The sequence below is a fragment of the Seriola lalandi genome, unplaced genomic scaffold (genome assembly GCF_002814215.2).
Source record: "Seriola lalandi dorsalis isolate HSWRI2012SDOR001 ecotype SW California unplaced genomic scaffold, Sedor1 jcf7180002054680, whole genome shotgun sequence".
NCBI classification, from domain to species: Eukaryota; Metazoa; Chordata; class Actinopteri; order Carangiformes; family Carangidae; genus Seriola; species Seriola lalandi.
This window is the reverse complement of record NW_019525233.1, coordinates 420,202-443,972: the sequence shown is the minus strand read 5'-3', so window position 1 is coordinate 443,972 and position 23,771 is coordinate 420,202. Positions and strand designations below refer to the sequence as shown.

General features: G+C 41.1%; 1 protein-coding gene across 1 annotated transcript in view; it reads right to left on the bottom strand.

Annotated features, from left to right (window-relative positions):
* Positions 1-10,770, bottom strand: part of pde8b (phosphodiesterase 8B) — a 44,357-nt gene extending 33,587 nt beyond the window's left edge. The window contains exon 1 of the mRNA XM_087178232.1: positions 9,959-10,770. Within this exon, the coding sequence (XP_087034358.1) occupies positions 9,959-10,240 (282 nt within the window). The 5' untranslated portion in view covers positions 10,241-10,770. The remainder of the gene's footprint in view (positions 1-9,958) is intronic.
* Positions 10,771-23,771: the final 13,001 nt, after the last annotated feature.

Sequence of the window (23,771 nt, the reverse complement as noted above, 5' to 3'; positions counted from 1 at the left end):
AAACAGGATACAAGAACAACAGCCTCCTAAAAAAAAAAACAAATATCCGTACGTGTGGATTCTTCAATACAGAGTTTGGTGATCGCCTCTCCTACGCTGCAGACATGGATGTTTACATGCAGTATTAGCGCCCAGAATGGAGCTGTCCACTGCGAACCTTCTTTAGAAGGTATTAGCAGCCAACCACCAGATTGAACTCACAGGTTTACTTGCATAATCCTACTGCAGGAGCATCGCACTCTGAGCTGTATATATATGTGTCTGAGTGTGTTTTTGTCTTGCAGCCTGCCCGGACAGCTTCTGCAGGCTTCTTAAGCACATGCGTCATTCTGGTGTGAATAAGCAACTCAGCTACATGTGCTTCCTTTTGAGCATATGCATGCACACACATGCTTGCACCATAACACATGGTGAATCAGCTGTGTACCATAACATACTCTATCAGCTCTGTGTCATGCCAGGGAATTAACCAGCAGTTATTCAGTTATTTTTGAGTTGTGTTGGTGAGTCATTTTTCCCTCATTGAAAAGGATTTATCAGAAAATGCTGTTTTTACCAGTAACATATTCGTAAGCAAACACTCATAGCCCACAGGTGAATCCTCCAGATTAAGGTCTCTCTCCAGCTGAAGAGAAATATCCCAGAGGTATCAACAGAAAGAGAAAAGAGAGATAAAGAAAATACTGAGAGGGGGATTTAACTTAATTCTACAAGAGGCACCAGCTCCATAATAAGGCATGCTACGCACAAACTCCACTCACAGTCACAGAGCTGTGTGACTGAAGCAGTGAGGTAGACAGGAGCTGCACGGTGACTCAACCACTCATCATTACAGTAGTACTTGTCGGTGGTAATTAGGCTTAAAAAAGGTGGACATACCTCAACCCACACCTAGTCTCAACTAGCCACTACAAACCACTTACTGACCACTAACGTCATCAAGAACCTGTGGGTGCTTCACAAGGAACCTCAGCTGTGTGATTCTGGGAAACATACATGTTGCTTCATGTGTGAACAAACTAAAAAAATTGCAGCATTCGTAAGCAACAGTGTTGAGACAGTATGCAGTATAAATAAAGTTGACAAATCATCATTACATATTATTGATTGTTTCACCCTCAAAAGCTTCATCAGGACTGTGTGGATGAGGTTGTATTAGGATGGACTGACAGTGTTCCTGTTGAACACATCACTCACAGTAACATGCTGATTGAGAACAGAAGTGTTCAGCGCCTTTAAAATATAAGGCATAATGTGCCCAGTAATAATAATAATAATAATAATAATAATAATAATAATAACGTCTTATCTCCTGTGCAGAAGACGGGCCTCTTTGCTGCCGTAAACAAAGTGCATCATGGGGACACAGCACAGCTGCAGCATGAGAGTAACAGCTATCAGGAAGTAGGTGTGTGAAGGCTGTTTGTGACGTTTGTAAGCTGTTAACACACAAAACACTTCCTTCGAGTTGCTTCACACTAAAAATCCATAAGTGAAGATGATGAGTTTTCTACTGTTAAGCAGCTGAAAAAACTGCTAATTGACTGGGAGCACCTCGTCTTGGGTAAACTCTAGCTATGGCTCTTCAGGAACAAAGGAGGAAGTAGAGTGACACTGCTGTAGAGCCACAAATCCTTCAGAGGGAGGTGTCCAGGGAGGGTCAGCAAAACGTCAAGGCACTCTAAAAACTCCGACGTATTGTGGACGGCAGGCGAAAACGCAGCAAAAGCGATGCTTTTTCAAACTAAAACGTATCAGTGTGGACGTAGCCTTCGACATGGGAGATTGTTCCCCAACTGTAACTAAGTACTTTAACCCCAACAAAGTCGTTTTTGTACCTGAATCTGACCAAACCTCAACAACAGAGGTGTAAGATCTGAAAAGGCTTTTATTTTTGTAACAGCGATGGGTCACTGACAGATGATAACCTCCTGCTGATTGGCACATCAGATTAGGAAATGCTTATGCAAACTTTTGCTGGTCAAGAAAGCAATCGCAAAATACAGTATATTGTTTTTTCATTTATAGGACTTGATTTAAACATTTAGGTGAAAAGCTATAAGCGCATTTTACAGTCCGGGGGTCTCTAACTGGGGAGGTTGTTTGGACGTAGAAATGTTGAAGAAAGCCGAAGGAAACTATGGTTTCTGAAAGCAGACTCGCAAGATTGAGCTGTAAAAGTCATGTGGACCTCAGATCCCAGCTTTTTGTCTCTGGGAACAAAGGAATTATTGCAAAGCTTCGCAGGAATCACTTTCACGCTGTCGGTGATCATGGTGACGTCTTGATGTCGATCAAGTAAGAGATGACCTGAGTGAGCGGTGAGAGGGAGAGAAAGAGCCATCGAGATAAGGAGCATCTGCTGGGTCAGTGTTGAAGGCAGTGCGTCAGTGACGATAATTAAAAAGGAAGGGACTCCAAATACATCAGTGTGGTTTCAGGCAGGCTTCACGAGAAAATGAGCAATCCTGTGTTTCACGAAGACAACACAGCTCGACGTGAAACAGAACAGGAAGGAAGGCGGTAGAAACAGGGACAACTCGGCACTGCGAGAACAGTTTGGAGGGAGATCAGTCGGTGGAGTTAGGAGATGATGGAGGAAGTGTTGGGGGAAGTTGTCACAGGACACCACCTCCTCTTAAGTGGGGGTGACAAAACCCTTATGGAAAGACAGAAGAGGGGAAGGAAGATTTAGGACAGAGTACACAGACAAGAGCCTTTGAGAGGTGAGACGAGTGTTACAAGCAAAATGGAGAAAAATGAGAAAGGCTGAAAGTGGGCTCATAAACTTGATTCATAAGGATTCAAAAAACAGGCAGGTGAGGAAAGACAGAGATATTTAAAAAGAGGTGAGAAAGTAGAAAGAAATGAGAGTTGGAGTCCGTAGAGAGTTGGAGGGAAGGCAAGAGAGGAGAGAAGGAAGAAAGAGAGGAAAGAAGAACTAAACCACAGAGAAAGACCTTTATAATTTTCACTGTGACATTACAAAGATGTACAGTAGATCTAATTAGTTTAAAACGCGCTGTAAGGACACTCAGAGAGGGAGAATAAATAATAAGCTCAAATCCTCAACTCGAAACTGAACTTAAGTGAAACTGGAAGCTGGTGATATGCTGCTGTATAAGCCGGGTAAGTTTGGTATGTTGTGTGTTGATTTCTTTCTCTTTTCCCCTCAGAAAAAATCCAGACAACTACACCCTGCCACCACCAAAACCATCATGCCACCACTACAGTTTCCATAACCTGAGGGACGCAGGCAGGATGTATATTGTTGCCATGGAGTAAAGGAGTTAGCTTTGAGCTTTGTTTACACTTTGGCACCATTAAAAGTCTGCAGATATATCCGTTAGTTGTTCCTGTTTTCAGATCAAACATTAAAAACAAAGACAGCCATCACAGTTCTTCTCTGGAGCGTTGTTGTATCTTCTGTGATTTCTGAGCAGATTCACAGACAATAATTGTATAAGTCGCAGAGAAGCTAAAAAAATCTTTGTGTTCAGATTTGATTGAGTTGCGTTTTCCCATCCACTGTGAAATCAATGAGCCGATCTACGATGCCTAACTTCTTGTCTCTGAGACCACCGCCATGCACCTGTCACCTTTCACCTCGAGCAGTATCGTTGCCTCACATAACCCCCCTCTTCAACTCTCCTGCATCCTGCATGAAACCCCCTCACTTAGCTCTTCAGCTAACTCTATTGTCTTTGTTTGTTTCTGTGAAGCACTTGGTAATGTTAGCTTTGAAAGGTGCTGTATAAATAAACTCTTACTTACTGGGGCCCAGGTACATCATGTCATTGTATATACTGTATACATTGTTAGGACACAGATTAAACACTGCTTTCATTGTGGAGGGCCTGCTCTACCATTTCACTGCATATATAATGGCACGGTTTATTCTTCAGAATGCAATAAACTTAACAAAGTTACTGTGTGTTTAACGTATTCTTTTGAAGGTGTTTTCACTGTTTACCCTGATTGCAGATTATAAAGATGACTAGTTAGTTTACACTATGGCTGGAGAACAGAAAGAGTTGTTTACACTTACAGGCCAATGTCTAATCATTTTGAGTAAGTGACAAAGAGGGGCGTAGCTCTCATCAAGACTTGACCTTGTGTGTGGCTCTTTGAAACTCAGCACACTGTTTAGAAATCAGAAATGATACAGGATGACGTTATTGTGGCCTTCAGGGCAGGGATAAATCTTCTTCTGCTCCTATGGATTATGTCACTTCCATCTGTATCTGAAACATTGTTTGATTTATTTTGGTAATGCCAGATAAATACCCGGCAGTCGGCTTTCATCGTCTTACATTACTCATCACTGTGAACACCAGGCCTCGGTGTTTACGTGAATCACAGTCCTTGCATCAAGGCCTCGGCTTATCTGCAGCGCAGGTGGCCTTCTGTCGAGCCTAGATGGACCTGAGGTCAGCCTCAGTCTGTACACTGCTGCAGTTATCACCTTTCTTGTCCTTTAGACACAATGAGCTCTCACTGATCAACTGATATTTGGACATGGGGCAACTCTGTCACGGGAGCAGGCTTCTTGGATGCAGCCTTCAGATTGGATGATCGTGCTGCCAATAATAGCACGCTGTAGAGGACATTACTGTGCATAGCTGATGTTACAGTAACTGTTGATTAGATCCTCTTTTTTTCTCATGGGTTTTTGACAAATAATTCAATATTCTTGTGCAGATAGGCACAAACCTGCTAAAAAAAGGCGATTGACTTCTTTTACACTGCCAGCCGAGTTTGCCGGAGAGGACACACACACACACAACTGCAGGGAGCAATCACACACACATACACACACAGTTGAGCTACTAGCTATTACTAGCTACTACTAAAACGGATCTGTCGCGTCTCATCTCTGGTTTAGCGACCCTGAAAGTGTCGGAGCCTCCGTGTGGGACCCACATCTACCGCAGCATCATTTGATTTCGGAGTGAACGCCGACAAAAGCCACATGTTAGTGGGTCTTTGTGGACTTTCTGACCGGTGGAAAAGGGGCTTCACATTTATTTTCTACTCTGCTTTGTTAGATATTGTGCAGTCATTGTGTTTTGGCCTCTCTCCTCAAAGTTCCCACCACAGTCCAAAGTACAATGAGAACAGTAAAACCTTGTTGTTACAGTAAATCAGCCAGTACAGAAATGTCAAATACACGTTTGTTGTCCATCAAAGGAAAGTGATATGTTTGTTTTTAGCCCTGCTAGCGGTTCTAGGGATGGCAATGTTGGTCAGTCAGTCCGTCACTCTGGTCCAGACTGAACTCAATATAGTTATCGATGTCAAAAGAAATCCAGTTTTGGTCAGGATCAGTGTATTATGAGCTGCAATGGAGTGGTGACCAGTCCAGTGAATTCTATTCATTCTACCCAAGGTATGCTGGGAAATGCTGGCATGGAAAATAAACAGGTACTATTAAGAGAGTTGCTTTCACTCACCCTCTTATGAATCCTTCTTGACTGAGGATCCAGGATAATCCTGGGAAAGATTCTGCCTGATTATTTCAATATTTATTTATGCAATTTGTTACTGCGTGCTACTCCCCAACTGCCCTGCATGAATCTGGTTTGGAAATCTCCCAAAATTCTGCAGCATCTGAATTAGTCTCAAAGTAAGACTTTCAATCAAGACTTTATGTACAGCACTGACCAAATTAATTAAGTCTCTTGTCCTGAAACCACCGCGATCCCTGGTATTAAACTCTTTATTCGGCACTACATTTCAAAACTAAAAAAAAAGAAGAGCATGGAAACATGACTGTGCAGAATAAAAATTCAGACTGTGCTCCGGTGAGATAACATGCATGTAAACACACACCTACAGGAACTTCTTTGCATGTAAACAGCTGTCCCAGTCCAACATCCAAACTATTTTCCACTTCACAGCCCGGATGACATTCCTGCTCTCACACACCCCCTTTTCCATCTGAGCTCAGACTACGTCCAAACTAAGTCGGCAAAGTCTCAGACACCGTTTACAACAACGTGCAGCCTCACATCTCAACACTGAAACGCTAAGACAGGAAAATGTCTCATTAAAAACTCCACTTTCTCCACTGCTGCTCTACAGCCACTTACATCGTGTCTCAATGCATCCAAACCCACAAAATGATCTCATTTACCTATTTATCAATTTTGTTTGGTCAGACAAGCAAAACAATGGTGACTGGACTGCAGCTCTTGATCAAACTGCTATTTCATGACCATGACGTTGTGCGACAAAATAAACATGAATAGAGGAGAAAGTGAGTCTTTTAGTGGCTGTTTTCACTTCCAGAGTCTCGGGACTGACACCGGATGAAGCACAATATCACACTGGCTTATTCTCTTATATCCAGGATTTCACTTCTCGTTCATTTGACAACTACTACAGATGATTTTGAAGCTATAAGGTCAATGAAAACAGCAGCTGATAGAAAGAGCAGTACAACAAGATGACAAACAGGAACTTACATGCAAAGTGCATCAATTTACAGTCAACAGCAGGAGGAGATTTACTTTTATACAACAATGGATTCTGCAGCATGCTCTCGCAAACAAAGGCCTGTTATCAGTTCAGGTGAGCCTTGTTAGGTTGAGCTGGAGTCCCGCCCCCAGCCCACCTCTGCCTGGGCAGGATTCAGGATTTTCCAACAGTGACATTTAAAGTGATGCTCACAGAGAGGATTAGAGGCGACAGGGGGCTGTCTGCCTCACACTACAGCTTAATAGACCACAAAGGTTTTTCTGAGCAGACAAACAGCAACATTTTCCAAAAGCTAATTTTCACATACACGCAAAAAACAAAACAAAACAAAAAAAACAGATTCAGATTCACTCTGAAGAGCATTTTTGAAAAACCATCTTTTGTGTGAAAACTTTGGCTTAGTGAGAACGGATACTAACGTGATCCAACGTGGATCCACTTCCTACACAGGTTCTCTCAAACAGCACAAGGAATACGTAGCTGTACTTTGTCAGTATTGGTGAGAATGATAATGTGAACCTATGAGAGAATGTGATGCCCGTACTGCTCCGGCTTTGTTTTTGAGACATCACAAAGGATATACGGGCTCTGTGTACACTCAGCTTTGGTGTATACACTCACATTATTGTAACGTGTAAACCAAAATTAAAACCTGGACAGTTACGCAAACAAGGACTCGTGGATCTAAGACCAGAACAGCTGTTTTTCTTTCAGAATTTATGTACTAGAATCAGCATTTTTTTTCCTTCAGGAGTGTGTCACCATTACTTTATCGTTTCCCTGTATCCGCTAAGATCTGGGAACTTTTTTTGGCTGCATTTTGATGCAGATTTTGATTGTCTAATGTTTCTTGTCATCATGATGTTGGTCTTTTGTGCCGCTGTTTGTTGCTGACCTGTTTTCTTCTTCTTTCTTGTATCGTGTCACCTGTTGCCTTTTGTCACATGCACACTTTGTTTGTGTTATCTTTCTATTTCTATTCTCAATAATGTCATTTTGTTTGCAAAGATAAACAAATATAAAAAATCCTTCTATAAAACTACGGTCAGAACAGCGTTCATTAGATTAGTGAACATGTATTGCTGCTATTCACTGAACTTTTGTGCGTCTAAACGAGACGTGATCACAACGATGCTGTGAAACTGCTAATTCACTCTCTGCTCTCTATATTCTTATAAGTCAGAGTCTGTTGGAGAGGCCCTGGGGGGATCGCCGTACAGGCCACCAGCATCAGCTCCTTCACATGTGACTGTTGACACCCCTGCTGTACTGACCAGAGGGGTAAACAAATGACTTGTGTATATAAACACACACACACACACACACACACACACACAAATCTATAAAAGGTATAAAAATGCTGGACCTAAATGTTACTATGCTGCAGCAATATGTTCTATGATTTCAGCCGCTGATGAGAAACATCCTGTTAAGACGACTGAATGTTTTCACTCAATCCACACACTGTGCCAATTTCCCTCCATATTAGGACCAGACAAGACAAGTATAAGTAACAAATTAATGAAAAGTGAGAATTAAAGAGCGTGGGGCTTGTTGAGCCTCTGTAAAGTCTAAACGTTCAGTCCAGAATTATATTAATCACACTCTATTTAAAAAAGAAACATCTGCAAATGTCAAACAACGGCAGTTTTTCGTTTTGTTAAACTGTCCAAATCTCTTTTAGGCCTGAATGGGTTAATCTATTCTGAGGGTCTGATGACACGATCATCTGCTGCACTACTTCTTAACAAAACACAGCTATATCCTCTAGGGTTCGATCATAAATATAAGGAAGTATCTGTTCACATGCTCCCTCATGAGAGAGATCCATCAACAAGTGAAAAGCACACAATTAATATGACAAGATGTGTACACAACTCAACAAGCTGAAACACTTCCCAACTGCTGAGTGAAACTGCTGAGGAGGGCTGATGTTTTAAAACTCTGATTTTTATGTATTAACTCGTTCACTAACTTATTAATTTGTTTCATCACGTTAAGCACATTTTCCATGTTAAATGCAATGAGCTATTACACAAGAGCTAAGCTGATTTTTGTGTGTCGAAGTTCATTCTTCACCTTTTCTTGACAAAAGATCTTAACTTCGGTCCATGTTTTAGCTTTTTTTTCTTCTTTTGTCATCACAAGCTCTGTCCGCGGAGAAAGACCTTCACATGTTGTTGAAAGCTCCAGAAAAACCAGGTAAGTACAGCCTGAGTTTTTCTTCAAACATTAATTTAAGTCTGAAGTCAACCCCCGTGATGGATGTAATGAGCTGTTAACTTGATAACTCATTTAATCTGTTCTTAATAATTTAGATTATTCGGCTAATAGCTTGCCTCCCATGCTGAATTTGACTAAATCTGTCACTTTGGCGACTTTTAGCAGAAGCAAACTTCAGGATGCCACGCAGAGCCATCAGATCCTTAAACTGTCCACTGGAATTAACACAGTTTAATAAAGGGATGAAGTCAGATTGTAAAACATCAGATGAGCCGGATGAGATGAGTTTTGTCACTTTGGTGCACACACTCTGCTGCTGAAGAACGAACCAACTGGATCCACGTTTCTGCTCATTTGACAGTTTATACTGTTTCTGGGAACCTTTGCCTGGAGATCGCTGGGCTGTGCTTACAGATAATAAACAATAGTCCGTAAAGAAACTTTTGCTATAAGACAGAGAGTATAGACTACACCGCTTCTTGACAAAGCTGATAGTGAGGAAAAGGGAAGGGATTTGTGAGACAACTTCACCGACGTCTATAAGATGCATGGAGACGGGAAATAGTTTGAAGTGGTCAAAACTCCACCAAAACTTCAGCGTCAAAGCTGATCTTTAAGTAACACTTAAAGATAGATGACAGATAACATTTAATCAATGGTTTATAACACACTATAATGTTCTTGAACGTAGATATAAGTGTTTGTAAATGTATTTCTCAACAACTATAAGCACTCAAAGGTGGAGGCTGTTATTGACCGTACAACAAAACACAGCTGCTTACAACCACATCACAGTATTATAAAACATAAATGTTAATATAGTGCCTGCAGATGCTAAACTGGGGTCCGTTAAGTCAGACAGATGCTTAACTACAAAGACTTTTTATTGATAAATCACTGAATCTGAAGCCCGTCTGTCATTTAGTATAAATACATCTACAGCAGAGTGAAACACATCAGATCCTCCACTAACACAACCACTGTCATATCATGTCATACACTAACTGATAATCACTGTGCTCACTAATGGCCGGCAGCAGGGAGGGTAGTGAATGAGATCCGACTGAATGAACTACAGTGACTGTAATCTGACCAACAGGCTTGGGCCTCCTCTGATAACAAACAAACAAATAAACAAACAAACAAACAAAAACATTAAGGCCTCCTCACGTGTGATTTTTCACTCACGACCCGGTGATGATGCTGAGCCTGTGCCAGTGCCAGTACACCGTGTTTGCTCCCTGCTGTACTCTACCTTGACGCTGGTGTGGCTGGTCTGCGTCTCGGCCTCGATGCGGCTCTGTCCTCCGCTGTTCTCCTTGCGATCCCGGTACGAGTTGTTCCGCGAGTGCCGGCTCTGGTAGGTGATGACGGAGGGGATGGTCTCGGCCGCATCGGTCTTGATGAAGAGCCCGTGTAGCGTGGCCGCGGTGCCCTGAGAGATGGTGGTGGTCTGGTGGGGGGAGTTGGATTCGTCTGAGTCTCGGCAGTAGATCACCCCGCTCTGAGAGACGTGGATACTGGGAGCGCAGCCCATACCTCAGCGACGCGCCTCCAGAGTCAGATCCCAGATAATAAACACCGACGCTTTGGGTACCACCTTCCTGTCGTCCACAGCTGCCTGCACACAGGCTGCTGTTTTCTCCGGGCATCGGCTGCGGGCTCGAATCGCTCTCTCCTCCACACACCTCCGTTTGGGCACATTAAGGGAGGGGGGTGAAGGAGGAGGAGGGGGGGGGGAAACGTGAGGTGCAGATGATTGTTTAATTCATGCGTCCCGTGAATCCGGTTCCTCCTCAGACTCCGCTATTGTAGGATCTTGGAATTCGACATCATGTTCAGGACAAACGGTGTTTCAGGATATAATCTCGACCTGGCTGCTGCTCTGTATCAACCGCCAGCGCGTCTATGAAATGACCCGGACTAATGAATCAAATTAATAAATGGACTAAACCACCTGGCTGCTCCTCATCACCTCTTGCTTCATATCCGGCTTTGTGTCTCCGCTCATCCTATGTGACTCGCTCGCATTTTAGGCCTGTGGAGAAGAGCTGGCTTTATGACATCTCCTCTCTGTCTCTACTTTAGTTATTCTCTGCTTGCCGATCATTGGCCACGGTCCATCTCCTCTCTCTCTCTCCCTCTCCCTCTCTCTCCTCTCTCTCTTTACATCACACTGACATTATATCACAGCTGTCTCTCCATCATGACCCTCTAATCTCCCCAGAGTCCCTGTCCTGACTCCAGGAGTCAGTTAAGGGCCCCACTATGCTGAATTAGACATAATGCTTTCAAAGTAATGGAGGCCTGATGAAAAACCACTCACTGCCGATTTCTCACCTTCTCTTTAAGCTCATGTATTATTTATATCTCGTGATATAATCTCATACGTCTTGAATTTGACAAAATGGTGCTGTTGTCTAACTCTGCCTTGGTCTGGGGGGGTCAGAGAAGAATGACCTTTGACATCTGAGGCTGCTTGTTGCTTCAAGCTGTGAATTTTGACATTTCATAGATTGAACTATTAATTAATTAATCAAAAAGTACATTATTAGATCATGAAAATAACAGTTTGGACCAGTCCTACTTGGATTGATCCAAAAGCACTGTTCCACTTCCTTTGGCTGGAGCTCATCCACCTCCAGGACAGAGACCAGTATTTCCTTTAGTGTGCCTTGTTCATTTCTTTGCTGTGAGGCACGATTTAGACCGAGTAGCCATTATGTCAGTCAGAGTGTTTCATTAACTCACTCAGGCAACAGTGACTGCTAAATGAGGACCAAGTAGCCAACATTTAAATATTAATGGGCTATTCTTTTTGTTAAACCTTCAATAGATTGGTTTAACAGCTCAGTGTGTGGTGGCCAATGGCACAGCAAAGCTTCAGTCATGGTTACCACTGGCCACCATTTGGCTCTGCCATCCCTCCAGCTTTATCTTGACCCTTTAAACCAACTATGATCAACATTTTATATCAACAATGGATTACACAATATAGATAAATATGACAGGGATTGTTAACCTTATTTTCAGATGCAACCGGCAGCTGAAACACCTCTGATAAACCATATATTCACTACCTGTCCAGCACCAAACGGCAAACACATAAAGTGAGCAACAAGCTAATGAACATAGTGGAGCATTTAGCAGCTAGAGAGTCAGATGTTTCCCTCAGGAGCTGGTGGAGACCAAACACAGAGCTAAAAGAGGGTGAATACTGTACTTTCATTCATCAGGTGGACACAAACATGACTCCAAATGTACAATGATGTCGCTTTGCGTCTGCTGGACGTGTAAATAAACAAACATTTGCCACATAGCAACTCAAAAGGCAACAATATGGCAGTGTTGTGTTTACAGCTTGTTTCTGCTGCTCCCAAGTGGCCAAAAAAATCTATGTATGCAATTTTAATAGCCATTAAGTATGCAGTCATAAATGTTTGTAAACTGTTAGCAAATGCCATTTCTGACTTTCTAATAAGTCATCACATCTGCAGTTGTAAATGTTTATTGTTGAACATTTAGCAGTAATAAATTTATCAACCATTACTAAAGTTAGTAGTAATGTATAAAACCTTTGTAATAAAAAGATGCCTGAATGAGTGAGTAATTTGAAGCTGTTTAATATGTGCCCTACATCACAGGTATGAATCAAATGAGGAAATTTGACTTTCCACAGTTCATCTGTCAGGAAATTAAAGCGTGTTTTTAAACACACACACTTGGTTTACTACCCTGCAACAAGTGAAGAGAAGCAGCTTTAACACTTTACATATGGGCAGGCCGGGCCGGTGTCCAGGCTGGGATTATAGCAGCACATAATCATTTCAGTGAGTGACACTGAAAAGACCATCAGCATCACTTCATCCAGTGTAGCCATATGTACAAATACACCATAGGCTGATATGATTTATCTACTACAGATACCTAACAAGTACGAGCTGGAAAACAAGTCTCAATACTTTCTATAACTCTAATAAAAGAGGAAAAGAAACATGAGGCTATAGTGTTATAGGAAAATAATCCATGCTTTCCTTTAACCAGTGGTGCAAAGTCACTAAGTACATTTAACTCTGGCACTGCACTCAAGTATCTTTCTGACATACTAAGATTTTCCATATAAAACCCTATAAAATTAGCTCCATTTCAAGCACAACAAAACATTAAAATGCTGTGCACACATCAATACATCAGTAATAATACTCCAACAATGTGGCTTATAATAGTATTAATAAGAAATATCAATATATTTTGATACTTAAATACATTTTGCTACTGATACGTATGTTTGTTAATGCAGGAATTTGACATCTAGTTGTGTATTTTTACAACAGGGTATTGCAAATTCAACTTAAATAAATGATCTAAACACTCTTCCCAACACCTCTGTTAGGTATAAACTATTGTCACTGTGGTTATTTGTGTCTGAGAGTGTGTACAATACATCTTATTTAACATGCTATTAAATGATCTCCTGTTGAGACTGCAGACAGCCCCCTGGTGGCAGGCCTCACACATTTTCAACTGGGGTTTAAACTGTGGATTACTAGCACCGTATCAAACCAGCAGATTCAAGATCAAATACCTTCATACAAGTTTGAATTCACTAATTATCTTCATATCTTTCTATATATTCTAGGCTGCAGTACCACTTTTCTTTGGCAGCCTGGCAAACCACATATACAAATTTCAGCAAGCTGACAATAGCTGTCCACAACTAACCAATAAAATATATTAATCCACCATTTTGACATTGCTTAAGCACATGAAAGTTATACACATCATGAGAGTAAATAGACATATTCTAGCACTTCAGCAATTTACTTTTCTTCAGGTATTTCTCAGTTTAAAAGGAGTCTTACGAAGAAACCTGCAGGTAAAACCACAGCAGGAATAGTCTGACAAAATATGTACTATATATAAAGCTACTGCTGGAGGACACCTTTGCTTATATAATAATATTTTTCCATGACACAACCACACACACACCCTCCTCCTCTGACTCTGCTTTAAATGCCCATCATAAGAGATAAGTTACAGGCATGTGGTGCAGCATTGGTTTGGCTCTGTGTGCGTTAACCCTAATGATTTGTCTACTGTGTAGTTGTTTTCCCTTGAAGCACGAAGCAACACTTTTTTTTAAAACTGCAGTAACTTCTTACCTTTCGTGGTCCATTGGGAAATATAGCACTTTCCTCTGTTGACAGTCCGCTCATGTCTTTAAGCCACGATGTTTTGTCCTTCAATGTGAAATCAAAATAATGGGGAATTCAGCCTAAGCGTGCACTGTATACAATGTAAATACATATGTGACACTATAGCCTAAAACTGTATTAGTAGCTGCCGACTTACGAGGGGTCCCACAGGTACCGAGTGGATAGTTAGTTAGTGTCGGCCCCTGAACTTCATAACCTCCCAGGTCCGGACTGCACCGGCAGGCTCGGTGTCCGTGCGGCCCTAGTGTCCTCACTACTCTAATAATCTTAAGTACTGCTACTTTATTATTTTTACTTCACTACATTTCAGGGGAAAAATACTTTTTACTCTACTGCATTTACGCGACAGCTTTAGTCACTAGATACTTTAAAGATTTACCTTAAAAAGATATGAACTTATGAAATATGACGCACTTTTAAATAAAAGATTAACTAAATCAGTTGAAATCTTTTCCACTTGTGATATTAAGATGCTTGTTGCTCTTCGGGTGCAATTCCGTGGGAGTATTTTTACTTTAAAAGTTATAATGTGTAACTTTGACGCATTAAAATGTCTAAAAAGACTAAACCTGTGTTTTTAATTTCTCTATTTTGTACTTACATTATCACAAATGTTTCCAGCAATTCTCCAATTTAGCTAATCATGATTTTAACGGCAGTTTTCAGTTGGTCGCCAGTCAATGACGTCATATTTCCTATGCGCATGCGTCGGCGTTGTTGTTACCTGCTAGAGGCTAAAAATGGACTTTTATTCGGTTTTAAGCCAAATTTTTTTAAGATTACATCTTGGTAGTTTTCGACTTTGTATTTATTATCCCAGGTTGAAAGATTTTAGTCATCGGACCTCTGGATCTGGAGTTATCGGAGAAAAAAGCTAGGCTAATGTTAGGCAGCTCATTTCCCAGCCGCTCAGGGACTTCCTGTGTTGACCGGACAGCATCTGAGAATCTCCGGCTTTTGAAATGAAACTGTTTTATTCAGTGTGTCTACTGGCTTTGATTGCTTTGTCCATCCGATATATAGAGGAGGACACTTCTGCGGATAATTCGGCTGCGGTTAAACCTCCCCTGCACATCCGGGTCATAAGTTATCAGAGAATCAATCGAAACAAAGCTAAGCAGCCATCACCAAACGCAGTCTTGTGGTGTTGTTTTAATTGAGAGTCCCCTTGTGTAAGAAATTACTTCTGCCAAAAGAACAGTAACTGCAAAATGCACTAATGTAGTATCATAAATAGTCCAGATGTACTGGCAAATGGAGGGCCATGTAAATGTAAACATATTATTTTATGTGACTGTCAAAGATCAGGGCAAGTTTCAGCTGCTGGTTCTTGATCCTTCAATATTGTCTTGATATATAGTCAGCATTCAGTGTATTTTCCCGCAGACAGCAGATTCAAAGTCTAAAAACATCTGACATATATTTAGCTATAAGATATAATTAAGTATAGGCTACATAAGATAAGCAGCCTTACACTGTTATAGCGATGTACCCGCATATGGCTCTGGGGATTTCATCGTCAGAGGGTTACCCCACCACTTTGGTCCAGACCAAAATATCTAAGCTATTGGATTGATCACCGTGAAATCTTGTAAAGACATTTATATCGCCCTGAGGATGAACTGAAATAACTTTGATCATCTTCTGGGTTTTCATGTGGCGCCATTGTCAGTTACAAATATCAGTTTGTACAGTAATTTGATTTATGACTGAATACCAGAAAAAAAAATATTAATGGCATTCCCATCAGCTTCAAATAGACTTTGTGTTTAGTGCTAATTAGCAAGTGTTAGCATGCGAACTATGGAGATGGTGACAGTGGTAAACATTGTTGGCTTAATAACTACATTAACACAATTCTTTGTGGCTGTAATGGCTCTGAAAAGATCCCTTCCTAAAGACACTACAATATTTAGAGACTTCAAAAGCCAGTTAGTCAAATCAAGTGAGTCTCTCTAAAAGTCATAGTCTTTTCAGAATAAAATTTCTCTTATATTTTTTCAATGTTTCCTTGCTGCTGTGATAAAGCTACAGTCAATTTGTACTAAAAACGACTTTAATTACATGGAAAATGTTAATTTCCTTTGTCTAAAAACAGAATAATTAACTACAGCTTAATGTTGTCCTCAACTTCATGGTTAATATGGAGGAACAATTACAGTGACCATTAACTTTACGCTGCAGGTTTAAGGTCAGAACTTCTCTTTTTTAAGTTTGGGATAATGCTTTCTCCTTTTCATGGAGGTCAGAGGTCACGTTATTGATCGTCTCTAGAATGTGTGAGTTGTGTGTGTGTGTGTTCATTTGAACAGATCACAGTCACACATTGTTTTAACAGGGCCAAATCATCATGCATCAGAACCTGTATTTTCAGTTCATTCTTGACCTGAGAAACAGCAGTCGACAAAACTCATCAAATCAAATTCGTGTGGCACGTCTGAATGAGGGCTGTGAAACAACTGCTTTGGATGCATTTTTATGTAATTTGACAGATTATCATTAAATGCTGTTCCATAAATATTTCACCAACAAAATGCGTAAAAGCTTTAGTGTTCAATTTGAAACAGGGGTGTAACTCCTGCAGGCTCCTCAGCTGGCCAGCAGATGGCAGGAGAGGTACAGCAGGTGAGATCAGCAGATCAGCTCCACAGCCTGAGCGCTAAGGTGTTTCCTTTTTCTTTCTTTACATTTTTTTTTTGAGCATTGCATGGAAAAGGGGGCATGCCCAAGTGTTGAGGGAAGTAATAAAACACAACAAAGTGACATACCCGAAGATTGTCTTGATGAAAAAAATAAAAGTGCTATTTTTCCTCTGGAAACAAAGGCAGCAGATTGAGATCACAACAGGGAAACAAACAAACAAAGGCGTTTCATATTGGTCAGTAATCAGACAACAACTGAGTCTATGAGATGACACATTTTCATCAGAGACTGTAAATACGTAAGACTGTACATAAGACCACGCAGGTGGGTGGTAAATCAAACAAGCCAATAAACAGGATATAAATGATCTTCTCTGAGTTATAGGCAAGTATTTTTCAGTGAAGTAATAAAATGGATTCTTAGTATCAGCCTTTGTCGGTTTATCAGATGTATAAATGTGTTAAAGAGACTTTCTCGGAAGACACAAAAACGGCTAAAGATGCTGAATGCGCTTCTCATCCTGTTTACCAGGAAGCTGGATTTTATTCTCTTCTGCTCAACTTGCAAGATTGTGTAGCTTACCCTGTTATGACATAAGCAGGCCTTTGTTTCCCTAAATCTGAATTATGTACGGCTGAACTGAATCCGTCTTACACACACACACAGACACACACACACATGCTACAGACTGCTTATGTTACACTTTGATGCCTGAAGCAGGCTTTCACACTTGCTTGTGTGTGCATGTGTTCATCCATATACAGTACACATGTGCGCATACATACAGGAGGTTTGAGGTCATCAGGCTGTCACAGACCTTTCGGCTGTACATTAAAAAGCAGTCATCAGTTTTCTAAGAAAGTGTTCGGGGCACCTGGTAGAGGCGTTAAATTACTACAAAATACATGTAGATAAAAGACTTGCAGTTGAAAGATGGTACATATTCACATCTATTCACAGAATCCAAGATGCCCCTGGGTAGCAGGGTTATTGATTTGCAATTAGCTTGTGGTTATTTGGTTTTAGTGCAAAAAATTAGCAACATTAAAGCACAATAAAACTGAAATATTAAGTGCACATCCTGCCACATTGTGTTGCCTTATGTTGTAGAGAAAATCTAGTTTTGATATCACGCTGGTGCATAATCCTACATGCATTTATGTCTAATTCAATTACACAGGTTAATTGACACCTGGCAAACCGTCAAGGGGAAGTATTCCAGCATGTGTGTGCGGCACCTGATGGATGCATGTCAGTAGCTTGCAGCAGGATACTTGACATTACACACAGTTTGGCAGGAACAGGGGAGGGACAATAGAGGAGCACAGTTCAGTTTTTCCCTGGGGCGTTAAGCAGACCCAGACTCTGTGACTGCTGTAACATTTACACTCCATGACACTATTGTGTGTACCATTAGTGTCTAAAAATTATTTTAAAAACCACATCAAAGAGTCATATCACTGCACTGGGGGGCATATTACAACACGATGACTAGTGCGGTTTATTCTGAAACAAACTCTCCAACTGATATCGCTCTGATGAGTAACCACATGTCTGGCGGATCAGAGACACATTTCTGTGTTTGTACTGCTTAGAGGTTCTTTATGAAGTTATTGATGATGATAATAAAATGACTGAAGAATTACTTCACCCACTAAAGTTATAATATGTAACTTTTCCACATTAAAATGTCTAAAAAAAGAACTAGATTTATGTTATATATATTTTTTGAGTTGTGTACTTACATTATCCCCAATGTTTCCAGCAATTTTCAAACCGAAAAATAAACAGAAATACCTGATTTCAATCATGGTAACGGTCTGTTTCATTTGGTTTCGCGGCAATGACGTCATATCCCCGTCTGCATGAGCCAGCATTGTGGGTTGTCTGACAGAAGTGATCAAAACTGACTTTTTATCCAATTTTAAGCCACATTTTTAAGATATACTTTTTCGATCCAGGTTGTTTTTAACTATTTATTTTAATTGTAGTCATCGCACGCCTGGATCTTAAGTTATCAGAGAAAACAAACTGAGCAAACAATTAGCGACAGGTCACTTCCCAGCTGCTTCAAGACATGTGTCTGCTGAACAGTGTTGGAGAAACTCAGATTTTTAAGGTGAAACTGTTTTATTCAGTGTTTTTACCAGATTTGATCACCTCGTACGTTTGTAGTGGTGGCGAGGAGACCTCTGCAGATAACTCAGCTGCTGATAAAAACCTCCTGATACATACTTGATACGTTTATCGGGGTTTGGTCTCAAAACTCTGTCAGACGGAGGAAACGTCAAACAGAAAAACACTGGTGAAATGTCAGCAGCACAAAGCTCGAGGCTTCTTCATTCACCTTTCATTATCACAGGCAGCGGGTCACATGTAAGGTAAAAAAACAAACCTCCTGAAGGACTGGCATTGAAGGAATCCAAACTGGGAGAAGCTGACTGCAAAGACGGCAACTCCCATGATCCAAACAAGACGTCACCAAACTCCTTCTTTTGTTATTGTTTTGATTAAGAGACTTTTAATGGCATAAAATTACATATGGCATACAAATGGCATTTTTTCATGTAGGAATCCAATCCTTTATAAACTGATTCTACCCCCGAAGATGATTATTTGAAATTAATTAATTGCAAATTTCCCCACTGTGGGACTAATAATCTTATTTTACCTTGTCTTATCTTAAATAATTCAGTCCATTAATTGCTCATCAAGTTCTAATGGCAACCTATTAAATTTTACACATATGGTAGGAAACTGTCGAAAGGTGATGGATGTCTGGAAAATAATTTGTGAGTCTACTCCTCATTGGTGCTGTTACTAAATAATCGCACCAATATCAGTATCACACACGACTGTGGCTGTTCTGGCCTGTAGATCTTTAGATATAGTTATACTTTTAGGATATAGTATGTTTTGAAGGCTCTGCAAACCTCTCTCTTACATTCAGATGACCCTTTGCTGTAACATATTCTCGGCTTGGTCTTTTCCTTGTTTTCCTGCACGTATGTGACGTGTGATGTATGAAGTGCAATCTTAAGTTTAAAATGAAAATTTGTTTTTCTTCCTCACCCTCAACAAAGAACCAATAATCCTCTCTTGTCCACCTGCTGGATGAAGATTGCTCAGAGATTGCGCTGCACGTCTGGCATGTCAGAGTAGATGTAGGGAGATGGTCCTGGAGTTTACCGGTAAGCTCGAAACGATATGATCAAACCTGGACCTGCTGGCTGTCTCCTCACCTCTCCCACACTTTGTATTAGTCTGAGCATCAAAACGTATCGACAGGAGACCATCAGCGCGGCGTGACAGTTTTATCCTGTGATAAGAAATGCAATTTTCTTGTTAGCTGCTGAAAATATGGATTTAAGTTTTCATGTAATTTCTCCACTAAGTGTGAGGGTTGTTCAGTCACAGCATCTCAGCCACAGTGCTTGGCTCGCGACCCTGCAGGGCAGCATGTTCAGAATTTATATCGGGAGTATAAACTTTGGACAATAATGAATTTCCATCTGAAAAGTAACAGATTAATAATTTTTGTTTGTTTGTTTTTTTACACATACGCTTATCAGGTTTCTGTCTCAAAAATATGTCAGATGGAGGAAACGTCAAACAGAAAAACATTGGTGAAATGTCAACAGCACAGGGCTCCAGGCTTTTTCATTCACCTTTCATTATCAGAGCCAGGGGTCAGATGTAATGTCAAGAGATGGAGGGCGGGTGAGGGGGTGGGGGGAGGGTTGTTGTAACTGATGAATCAATATTATCTGAGGCGATGTCTGTCTGTCTGTCTGTTGGTGCAGCCCATCCGTTTGGTCCAGACTGTCCTCCTGTGAAGGAACAAGCACAAAGGTCGTGTGTGCAGCAGGTCATTATGACCCATAGTTAGATTTTGTTGTTCGGCGACACCTAAGCTCGCATTCCTTCTTTTCCTAAATCTATAACCAAGCCTTGGCAGTTATTATGGTAACCACGGCGACAAAGGTGGGTACACCAATGTCGGAACAGTCTGCGTGTTTATCAGTGTAACCATGTAACCGAGCAAATGTTCGGTACGCCCGCCACCGTAAGGGCGCTTATCTCAGGAGATACTCCTGTGGGGCGGATCTGAGGGTTGGAGGAAAACGACCTGGACGGTGGTTCAGGTTGGAGGACTTGTTGGATGAAATGGAGCAGAGACATTCACGGCCCCCAGAGGATGAATCCTGAAGCCTTCAGTGAGCCCCTGAGACTTTCACTTTCAGTATGAAATACTGAGCAAAATTTCCACTTACATTAAAACATTTTCCACTGGCGATGAGGCGTCGCAGTGCAGCTTCTATGATTCACATCACGTTCTGTCTGAACACGTAGACTTGTTTTAAAATCACTCGCCTCAAATTGTTTCACAGAGGCCGCTGTTATCAGAGCAATCGTGCTGAGATAAATATAGGAAGGAATAGATTTCTACTATTGGCTATAATCTACAGATGTCTAACTGAGTTCAACCAAACATAAGTGACGAGCTGTAACTCATGCAGATGTGACTCCTTCCTCCTGCGATGGCAAAAAGCATATTTCACTGAAAGTGGACATTAATTATGAGAGAAGCGGCTCCATTGAAAGATAATGTACATAACTTCCAGAGAGGACACCGACGGGAGCATCTGATTTGACGGAGCCTAATGAAGCTTCGAGTGATGAGCTCTCGAGTGGCCGGCATCTTTGCAAATGGAAGGAAGGAAGTAGTTTTAGTGGCTGTTGAGTGTGTACACATTTCAAAATGGCTCAAAATAGGGCGCTTAATGAAAAGTGTGTTTTGATTTAAAATGTATGTTACTGATATTTGACTATAGTGAAGAAATCATACCATAAGACTGATGTATTTTTTTATAATGGAAAACACTTTGGCCTTGAGTAATCAGACTCACCAAGCTGAACAGGCAGATTTAGTAGATGACGTGTGAGATATACATCATTAATAAAAAATGAAAAATCTCTCAGGACTATTACACAGCACAGCAGCAGCTTCTCTAATGAATATCTCAGTTTAAACTTCTGTCTGGTCCAGATTCTCAAACGCACCTGATTGGACAATTTGAATCTCAGAAACTTTGCCGCCTGTCGACAACCGAGACCTCAGACCTCCTGCAGGAGACAGGTACATGTGTGCAGGTGTGAGCGCTGCAGGGATGAGAAAGTAGAAGTGTCTGTCTCAAGCTCTCTTCGTTCATTTTCCACACACTTATTTCAGCTGCTGCTTTTTGTGTGTGTGTACAAACAACTGCAGCATCATGAATCAGAGATAACACGTCATACAAACCATATCCCCGCCTTAAAGCTGCAGGATGTAAGATTTTATGGATCAGGTCCGGACGCATTATGTTTTCAGGTTGTCCGTCCGTCCGTCCCCATTCTTGTGAACACAATATCTCAGTAACGCCTTGAGGGAACTTCTTCAAATTTGGCACAAACATTCACTTGGACTCAAGGATGAACTGATTAGGTTTTGGTGGTCAAAGGTCAAGGTGACGGAGCCCTCACAAAATGCGGTTTTGGCCTTGTAAGCGCAATATCTCTGGAACTCCTCAAGGGAACTTCTTCACATTTGGCACAAACATTCACTTGGACTGAAGGATGAACTGATTAGGTTTTGGTGGTCAAAGGTCAAGCTCAGTGTGACCTCACAAAACGCTTTTTTTTTTTAGCCATAACCCTGGACTTCACACAGCAATTATGACAAAATTTCACACAAATGATTCATATTTAATGTGAAACAGGGATGCAACCTGAAACTAGTGTGAGTGGCGGAGGCAGAGAACCGCGAGGCCGTAATTCCAGGTTCTAATCTTAACGTGAAGAGGTTCTCTCAAAGGAGAGAGTCATGGGGTCTGAAGTTAATCTTTAAACTTGATCATTGTTTCTCTGTTAAGATGATAATATGCTCAAATATTTCAGTGGTAGATTCCTATTTAACGTGAGTCTGGATAGAAAACCAGAGTTTCATGTTTCAGTCCGTCAGTCAGGCCGGTGAGAGAAACAGTCTACTGAGTTTAACCCAGAGCAGGAGCTGAACTTTGTCTCTCTTAGGCTCAGTTCAACTCCTCAGCATCAAAATAGAAAGTAGAAGCATTTAAATTAGTTTTTGTATTAAACAGCGACACTTGGGGGGACAAAAGAGTTTAACTGAAGAGATGTAATCTGTCCAAAAGGAGCTGGAAGCAGCTGAAGGAGCAGTTCATACTTTTTCGCTTTAAATTAAAACGTCTTTTTTAAAATCTTCTTCCTTATTTCCTATTTGCCTTCCGGGTTTATGCAAATATTTTAATGGGTTTTTCCAGGCTCTGATTTGTCAAATCTACATATATATGTATATATGTATATATATATATATATATATGCTGGGACACCTAGCTTATCTCAGAGTCGCAAACATGTTGTTTTGTACAACTCGCCACCAAGCGTGTGGATTACACTGAGGCCTAATTTCTGCATTTGAATGGATTGACCTTTTCCAGCAGCCGGAGGCACCTGCAGACCTGAGGGACGGAGCTCAGGCAGGTGGAAGACGAGAACTCGCCGTCCTTGACTGTCAAAAAAAATAAAAAATAAGTCAGTGAATGCAACTTCAAACTTTTCAGCAACCAAGTATTTCATTTCATTTGAATGTTTATAAGTTTCTCATCCCCATGAACGAGCAAATGATGCTTTACAGATGCTGAAGTGTAGTTTTAAAAGGAGAACCAGATGTGTGACAGAGGCACAATCCCAATATTTATTTAACATGATGAGAGAAATGATTCGTTATAGCGTCTGATTCACGATCAAAAACTGATTGTGTGCACAGTTTGTCACGGAACCTGCTGTGTGGCATCATTTGGATTTTGTTTATTATTCACATTTCATTTTAACCTCTACTGGAAACTAAAGCACAAGACCGTTTTTTTTTTTAGAAACTGCCTTGTTTTCTCACCCCTCAAAAAAACATGGAGGCAGTGCACAGCGCTGAAGGCTCCGGGGTTTGTCAGGACTGCGCCACACAAGGCAGGCGTGAAAGCAGCTTAGTGAGTGTGCTGCGGGTGTGAAGTGAACGCTGTATAAATCGCAGCAGGTTGTTACAGGAGTTGTCGCTGGTGTGTGAATATGAACTTCTCATCGTCCGGTTTTTACTATCACACAGTCAAAGAAATACAGTGGGGAAAAACACAAACACCACCCTCCACGTCCATC